General features: G+C 40.0%; 1 protein-coding gene across 1 annotated transcript in view; it reads left to right on the top strand.

Moving 5' to 3' along the window:
* LOC115898623 (pirin-like) overlaps positions 1-493 on the top strand; it is a 63,181-nt gene extending 62,688 nt beyond the window's left edge. Inside the window, exon 6 of the mRNA XM_030933644.1 lies at positions 299-493. Within this exon, the coding sequence (XP_030789504.1) occupies positions 299-493 (195 nt within the window). The remainder of the gene's footprint in view (positions 1-298) is intronic.
* The last annotated feature ends 8,769 nt before the right edge of the window (positions 494-9,262 follow it).

Genomic DNA, 9,262 nt, shown 5'->3' with positions numbered 1-9,262 from the left:
GAGATGGGGGAGAGAGGGCTGAAGAGAGGAGAGAAGAGGGGAGGAGGGAAGCAGAGGGAGAAGGGGAAGTACGCTACACGGGGAGAGAAGGGGGTAGGACGAGGGATTGAGGGGGGCAGCGGGGACGAGGGGAGCGAAGCGTAGGAGCCGAGCGGGAGGAGGGTAATGAGGGAGATGGAGAGGGATGAGGGGGAGAAGGGAACGATCGCCCATATACGAAGAAGGTGACCGATGCTTTTTTTTTTTTTTTTTTTTCGCGCGCCCCCCCCCCCCCCCCCCCTTTTTTTGTTTGTTTCAGTCAGACGAGGTGAGAAGGGATATGAAGATGGATGGGGAGAGGGAGAAGGGCTGGAGAGGGGGGAGAGTGGGACGCGGAGAGGATGAGAGGGAGAGGGGAGAGGGGGGACAGAGGAAGGAGGTGGAGAGGGAGAGGGAGAGGAAGAATGGAGAAGGAGTAGAGAGCGAAGGAGGGGAGGAGGGGAGAGCGGAATGAGGAGGGAGGAGGGGAGGGAGGGGGGAGGGAGGGATAGGGAGGGGCAGGAGGGACGGGGAGAGGAGTAGAGAGGCGGGAAGAGGGGATGGGAGGGAAGGGAGACGCGAGACGGGGACGGGAGAGAGAGAGGGAGAGAGTTTGGAGAGTAGGAGATGAGGGAGAGAGAGAGGGAGAGCGGGAGGAGGGAGAGAGAGGAGGAGAGGGAGGGGCATGTCGAGAGTTTGGAGAGGGAGAGAGGCGGGTAAGGTGAGAGGGGAGAGACGAGAGAGAGGCGAGGGGAGGAGAGAGAGTAGTGAGGAGAGAAAGAAAGGCAAAAGAAACAAACGTATACAAAATATTCTTTGCTCTACCTAGCCTTTCACTTCACAGTATATTCTGGAGATAGCTTGCCAATGGTATATAGAAATAGTCCTCACTCTGTTTTGCAACTGCAGAGAATAGCGATGTACAGTTGGGTTGTTTCTAGTCTTATGCAACTACATATAGTGCCATGCGCCACTAGTTTTATGAGATCTATCCATATGCCAATATATATATATCTAGTCCACTACTTTTATTTGCAATAACATACTTTATGTAGCATTTGCCTCTCCTCTGGCCCCATCCCTATAACAACCTTCAACTCCCCTGCTACTTACTCAGGTCCCAGGTCCTTACACCAGTCCCCTATCCCAGCCAAAGCTGTAGGTGGCACCATCCACACAGGGTGAGGTCCTGCTAGATGGCATAAAATACCAGCTCTGTGAAAGCTGGAGTCTTTGTGGGGTCTATGGTTTTGCCCTGATTCTCATGAAGTGAAATCTTCTCCTGAAGCAGGTACTTCAGAAGAAACTACGTAATTTCAGTATCAAAAATAGCTGTGCTTCTTATAACGCTGTGAGTTTATTTTATACATAAGGTGAATTGTGTAAATGGCTTGAATTTTCTGCATTGACTTCAAGAAAATTTGGTGCCTAATTTATGACCCACTCATAGCAAGTATATACAATTTTATGGTTGTATTTTTTCTTGTTTTCTTAGACAATCAACATCATGGTGGACATAGGTTTTGTTTTTGTTTTTAACTGTTAAATCATCCTAGTTCTACAAAGCTCAAGTCTTGCTGCAATATACCCATTCTGTATCCAGGCTATGTCAGCATTCTAGAAGAACATATACAAACATTCTGTGTTATTCCATTAAAGAGGATATTTACAAACATCATTGCCCTCGAAAAATGTTTCTATCTCAATAAAAAATACAACCTAGGAAAATCTGCCTGTGTATAATATAGTGTTTTATATAGACTATTGTTTATCTATAAACATAATTACATTATCTAGCATCACTACCAAATTATGTATGCTACGGAAGGGAGTTTTTCTGGGTACCTGGAACTAATACCCAAAACACAGTCCACTAATGCATTCAGGAGCTACTGAAATGCAGATGATGGTGGTTCATATGCAGAGGAGATTTCCAAAGATTGTGCCTTCTGAGGCTGTCTGGGTCATTGTGTATGAAACTGTAGCCATGACCTATTATTGACTCATGAAGTCAATTCAATAAGTCACAACCAGCTTTAAAATACCACCTAGATTAAAATAGAAAATACAGTACATTGTGTATAGTATAAGTATTCTTTTGGAAAACTCTTGTTTCACTCTTAACAAATATAGATGTATATATGTACACTGGATCAGAAAGGAAAATTTGTATCTTTGTTTTTTTGAGACAGGATCTCACTGTTCCCCAGGCTGGAGTACAGTGGCATGATCACAACTCACTGCAGCCTCAACCTCCCAGGGCTCAGGTGATTGTCCCACCTCAGCCTCCAGAGTAGCTGGAACTACAGGCATGTGCCACCATGCCCAGCTACTTTTTGTAAAGATGGGGTTTCACCATGTTGCCCAGGCTGGTCTCCAACTCCTGAGGCTCAAGTGATCCACCAATCTTGATTGGCCAAAGTGTAGGGATTACAGGCATGAGCGACTACGCCTGGTCACGTATGTCTTCTTGTAGGTGGCAGTTAAGAATGTTGGAAGGGTCCTGCTCTGGGGAGCTTTAGGTCCCAGCCCATGTCATCCCCCGACCACTCCACTCTGCTTCATCTCCCTGTGGGCTCCTTTCATTCTTTTTGGCACCAAAACTACATTCAGAATAGCCACCTTCTTCTTCCCTTTTGTTACTTTTCCTCTTTCTAAAATTATGTGATAACTCTGCTTGTCCCCTTAGTTTGGGGCAAGAAAAAGACAGAGTTCTAAAATAGTCTCCTCTTGTCAATGGACCTCCACCTCACCTTCAGCTGCCATATAACTGGTGAGTCGTCGAGTGTCAGAGTGGATTTCTGGCCCCTGCGTCTTTTCTACTGTGTTTATCTGTCCACACAGTCCAAAGGTTCTTTTTCTCCTGCTTTTTTGTTTAAATTGGGTTTTCTGCTCTTATGAATGTCAAGAGACTTCATTCTTTTATATATTTTTTGAGATTGGATATATAAATTCAATAAAATAGCTATCACTCCTTCTTTTACTATTATTAAAAATCAAATTGAGATACATCGCAAAAATATATTGTGGATAGCTTAAGATAAACTGATGGATTCAGAAGCACTCCTCTTGTCTAAAACTTTGCAGTAGATAACTGACCTTTTACCACCAAAATCCAACAAGAGAGATGGAGAAAAAAGTAGGTACTTAGAGGCAGACATGGCCATATCTTAACTAAGTAGTCCCTCAGGTCAAATCAAGTGCAGTCTTCTACAAAATATTCAAAAGCTGTTGGCTTTACAGAGGAATTTCCAGAAAGCAATAAGATTCTGGCATCCTATTAAAATACCTAGAGTACTCTGTGCATAGCTTGAAATTAAGCCTAATGTATCATTTTAACTATACTACAATTAGAAATAACAAAATTCACACAAAATGTGCCATGCAAAGGTTTACCCACTTTTATATCAAATTAAACATGTCATTTTTTCTTTCTTTTTATTTTTTAGTGATGGGGTTTCACTATGTTGCCCAGGTTGGAGTGCAGTGGTTATTCAAATATGCGATCATAGCTAACTGCAGCTTTGAACTCTTGGACTCAAGCAATCCTCTTGCCTCAGCCTTCCGAGAAGCTGGAACTACAGGCACTGTGCCTGGCTTGAATTAAACACTCTAATTTGATTAGTGTGGGGGGTAGAATTCTGAGAAGGCCCCCAGGATTCTTGCTCCTGGTATAAATACCCTGTATAATCACCTCCTGTTGAAGATGGGCAGGACCTTGAACATGATAGGATGTCAATTCTATGATTATGTTATTTAGCATGGCAAAGGTGGAGAAATTGTGAGATGTAATCAAAGCTCCTGATAAACTGACATTAATTTAATCAAAATGGAGATTATCTTGGGTGGGTCTGACCTAATCAGATGTGCCCCTTTAAAGAGACTCCAAGGAGCAGAGACCCTCTTTCTGACCTCAAAGAAACAAAAAGTAATGTTATGCACTGCCTACAGAGAGGGGTGGACTCTAAGAGCTGAGGGCTTCACTCCTACAGTCACAAGGAACTGAATCCTTCCAAAAAGCACTGAGCTAGGAAGAGAACCCAAGCTCCAGATAAGAACCACAGCCTGGCCAAAAACTTGGTTTCAACTTCATGAGACTCTGACCAGAGAACCCAGTTAAGCCATGCCTAGACTACTGACCCACAGAAACTGAGATAACAGATATGCATTGTTTTAAAGCCCTATGCGGCGTGATCATGGCTCCCTGCAGCCTCGACCTGCTGGGACTACAGGCACATACCACCATTCCTGGCTAATTTTTGTATTTTCTGTAGGCATGAGATTGTACCATATTTTATCCAGGCTGGTCTTGAACTCCTGGGCTCAAGTGATCCGCCCACCTGGGCCTCCCAAAGTGCTGGGATTACAGGTGTGAGCCACTGCATTTAGCCAGGGCATATAAGTTTATTAATATGCATGGGGAGAACCACAGAGGGATTACCCCAACCCTCCAATGGGGTTCAGAAATTTATATACCATCTTGAGGTTACAGAAAGAATAAGGGCTTGGATCTTGGTGAAACAGGTTATGGGAGGGAGAGAAAAGGCCCGTCTAGCAAAGGTGGTCTTGTTGTGTAGATGAAACTTCACAGGTAGCAGCCCTCAGAGAGAATAGATGGTGAATGTTTCTTTTAGACCCTTAAAAGTGTCAGACTCTCAGTTAATCTTCCCTAGATCCAGACAAGGAAAGGCTTCAAAGAAAGCCTGGCTGCATCAATGAAGATTTTTCTCTACAGATACAAATCTCCCCCACAAAAGACAGTTTTTCAGCTATTCTTGTATTTCCCGCTTTTCTGAATAGCCATCTTGAAATATGTCAAAGGAGTATATTTTGGGGTGAAACATTTTGGTTTCCTTCTCCCTCTCGGATTTCCCAAAATACTCAACTATACCCAATGGAATATGTTGAAAATGTAGCACTTAGAAAATCTCTCCCAAAGTTTACAATCAACTGAACATTTCCAGGGAATTCTCCAGTCCTATCTCCATAGTGCCCCAGCTCTCTAAGCATGTGATTTATTCTAAGTGTTACATGAATGCTGGAGCCCCCCTCCCCAGGTGGGCCCTGACCTTTACCTGGCTACTGTGCACAATCCCTTGGTGGATCTCATGAACCAGGGATTTTACATGTTCAGAAGGGGGCTGGACTTAGAAGGAGAAAGCAACAAATTGGAAGCCTTCTAGAAATCTGATTCTGTGACATACAGTGAATTTGTTCCATTTTAACAGCATCTTCTGAGTTAGGCATCTTTTGCCCATTTTGGGAATGAGACAACAGATTCAGAAAGATAATGAAGTAAACCAAAGCATATCGTTAGTACATGGTAAAAACAAGATATGCAGTAGGTCTGAAGGATTCCAAAAAGCGAGTCTCTTGCCACCACATCATGTGCAATTACAAGTGTACAGCATGTCAAACTTCGCACATTTTTCCCCAAAATCTCCAAGTAAATCATTCACATGGGATAGTAAGGCTACCATTTGTACATCCCTTCATGGGCTGCAGTGAACCTGTACATGTTTTATTTGATCCTCACAAGGTTGATTGTTCATGCAAAACTGTCATATGCTTTTCCCTTAAAAAACAATGAGGGTACATTATCTGGAAGTGAAAAAGTATAGGGTCATGCCTAACAAGTCATTGATAAAAAGTAAAAGAAAAGAAAATGGCCTACAGACATTTAGATGACCAATGTTCTTTTTGTAAACAAAACAAATGCATGCAAAAGAAAATAATGCATGTATTATCCTGTCTCTGCAACTGTAAGGATACAATGAAAACCAGACATTTTGTGCTTTTTAATTCAAGACATATTCTCAGGAAGTGATCTGACTTTAAAACATAAACTATATTTGCTAAATGATGTCTGTTACAGCATCATAGATGTTAACTTTTTTCAGAAGTCATTTTGCATTCAATAGGAGACAGCAGGGGAAATGCATGAATTTTTTTTTTCCCCTCCACATGAGAAAGCTAAGCAAAAGTAGTATCTTTCAGGAGACATCAGTGAGAGTTACTAAATGGGCTTATTCAAACAACGAAAACATTAAAATAGCCTCCAGCTGGGCAGACATATATTTCCAGCCACTTGGGAGGCTGAGGCAGAAGGATTGTGTGAAGTCAGGAGTTCGAGGCTATAGTACACCATGATCATGCCTGTGAATAGCAACTTCACTCCAGCCTGGGCAATACAGTGAGATGCTGTCCCTTAAAATAAGAATAAATAACTTCTAAGTTCCAGACATGGTACTGATTTGTGTCATGCTTGAATTTGATATTGGTGTCCACATTTTAACTAGGAGGAATCAGTTAAGTGTCAGACCTTTCTATTTTGAAACTGCCAAAATTTGCCTACCCATTACCCAAGATAATTCTTGAGCACAGAAAATTGATTTGGGCCATATACTGTGTCAGATTTAGGTTAATAACTGTTTCATTCATTGGCTGATTGATTTAGAAATAAATATGCCTTCTAGCAAATCAGAAGTGCATTTGAGAAAAACGAAAGCACAAGAGAAATATTGGAGGAGTAAAAAGAATTACTTATAGAAAGGATTAGGCTAAATGGAAAGAGTTAACAAGAATATGGGAGGTGTGGGGAAGTGACAAAAGAGTTTTCTAGTTAGGGCATGATTATACACTACGTAGAAGTCTTCATATAACTCTTATTGGGGCCAGGCGTGGTGGCTCACACCTGTGATTCCAGCACTTTGGGAGGCCAAAGCAGGCAGATCATTTGAGGTCAGGAGTTCGAGGCAAGCCTGGCCAACAGGGTGAAATTTTTGTAAAAATACAAAAATTAGTTGGACGTGGTGGCGGGTGCCTGTAGTCCCAGCTACTCGGGAGGCTGAGGCAGGAGAATCGCTTGAACCCAGGAGGCAGAGGTTGCAGTGAGCCAAGATTGCGCCATTACACTCCAGCTGAGGTGACAGAGCAAGACTCTATCTCAAGGAAAAAAAACAAAAACAAAAACAAACAAACAAAAAAACCTCTTATTGGAGAAAGAATCAACCTTCCTTAAATATTAACATAATAAAATATTTGTATTTAATAAAACAATAAAATAAAAATTGTATGACAAGGGTAACTTGTTACTTCTGCCTGGTTGAACAATTATTTTAGACTGTCAATTTAGGGAAGAGAAGAAAGTTGATGTCTTCAAATTAGATTTTATTCTGTGAAGAATAAAAATGTCTACTGTATTTTCAATATGCCCTCCGTTTTCAGTCCAGAAAACTCAATGTTTTATTTAGAGAGGAAATAAAAGAGTTTTCTTTTACAAATGCTTTACAATTACAGAGTACATTCAGATAGATGATTTATTGAGTTTGGGAAGTGACAGAATCTATTTAATGGTAATTCGTGACACTTTTTTCAAAACCTACTGAAAAAATATTTGTTTAGCTCTCACAATAAAATATCAGACATTATGTATACAGTTGGAAAGTGTTCTCATTTAAATATAAAGGTTTGTGATTCCATAATATTTTTCCTTTATTCAAACCTATATTCAAATACTTCCGCTTTCTCATCTGAAGCTTTTTTTCTTTAATCTTAGAGTTGCCCAAACTACATGCAACAGAGTTAAGACCCCAGAAACATGCAAAAATGAACAGACAGGATTGATGGAGGGGAAAGGAATCAGCAAGAAAGAATTTAGAAGGGACCAAAAACAAATTAGTTGCCTGAGGGCCTTTATAGGTATTGGCTAGACTTTATAGCCATTTGACTTCATAATGATGACACTTAATTTTAAGAAAAATTCAAGTAATGTATGCTTTCTTTAAAAATGAAAACAATAAAAAAAAAAAAACAGCAACCAGCAATGGTGTAACTTTTGAAAAAGCCTGCTAGCCAAACAAGAAAATAAAATTTGAGCTTAAAGAAGTTTTATTAGCTTCAAATGTTTATTTCCAACACACCTTAATAAATTATTGCTGAATCTTTATAAATTTGGCATGACATGTGTCTGAACAATAATTGGCATGTATGTATTTTTTCATCACTTCCTAGCATCTCAGAGTAAGGGTTCTCCCTAGTGTATGCACCTTCTCTCATCATTTTTGACAGCTCTACCAATAATTTCTAGGTCCAATGGAAATTGTGAATGTTATTTATCTATTTTTACTTTTCACCAACACTGTGGAAATTAGTAAGCCCAAATGTCTAAACATCTCTCCAGATATTTCCACTTTTTCAATCAATCGAGGACTGACAAAATTCAATATATTCACGATAAAAACAATAAAATTATGTAAATAGGTTAAAACATGTTTTCCCATTGAATCCCATGTTCGTCTTGGATGTGTATTCCTTAGAAAAATTCCTTAGTTATAAGTCATAATAAATTACAAACTTCAAAATCTTATATTTCACCTTAAGGAATTGTCTGTCTCTATCAAGTGATATTTATTTATATTTAATTTTCCTACAAGGTGCTAAACGAATAATCAAGTCACGTGATGTTTAACACAATCACTTTGACATATTTATGGACACATATTCTATGAAAGGCACTATTCTAGGTCTTATAAAAGACTTTTAAAACTAACTTTCATTCTCAAAAAGCTTAAAACAATTATCATAACCATAAACTAACAGTATAAAGTAGTTTGTGATGTGTACCAAATACAGAAGATTGGCAAAGTGTTGTATGTGTTTGAATAAGATATCGTTACAACAGTTAATATTTATCTGGTGCAGGCACCACGTTTTTTCCATCCTGTCAGCAATTTTTTGCCATAGTTTTATTAGTACAATAGTCTCCTGGTTGCAAGTGACAGAAACTCTGACTCAAACTGGCTTAAGCACAGAGAGGGTTTTGTTGGCTCATATTCGGGGGTAGCGCTAGATCTAATAGCTCTCACTGACTATGACAATTAAATGTTAGGCAGCAATTAAGCCAAAGGGCGGGCAGACATCCCTAATTATAGTCGGTGTGTGGAAACTGGGGAGATTCTTTTCTGTTAGACATCAGCCTACCCAAGTCTACAGATGTCAATCCTGCATTCATTTATCAAATGTTACTTGGGACCAGTTCAGTCTCTTGAAGTAAGCCCAACAAATTTATTCAAGGGATTCTAATTTTATTTTCCACTACAGTTTAATATGTATGATTTGGGCTTAAAAACCTACATCTCGCTTAGATGAACCTGTGTATGTAAGTCAGAGCCTGGGGTGGGTTAGTTATTCCCCAGAGAGGTTTGAAAATAAATCATATTCTTTCTGTAACGTAAAAATACTT

Source organism: Rhinopithecus roxellana, chromosome 7 (genome assembly GCF_007565055.1).
Source record: "Rhinopithecus roxellana isolate Shanxi Qingling chromosome 7, ASM756505v1, whole genome shotgun sequence".
In the NCBI taxonomy this organism is placed as follows: domain Eukaryota; kingdom Metazoa; phylum Chordata; class Mammalia; order Primates; family Cercopithecidae; genus Rhinopithecus; species Rhinopithecus roxellana.
Note: the sequence above shows the minus strand (reverse complement) of the source record. Positions and strands in the feature narration are given on the sequence as shown.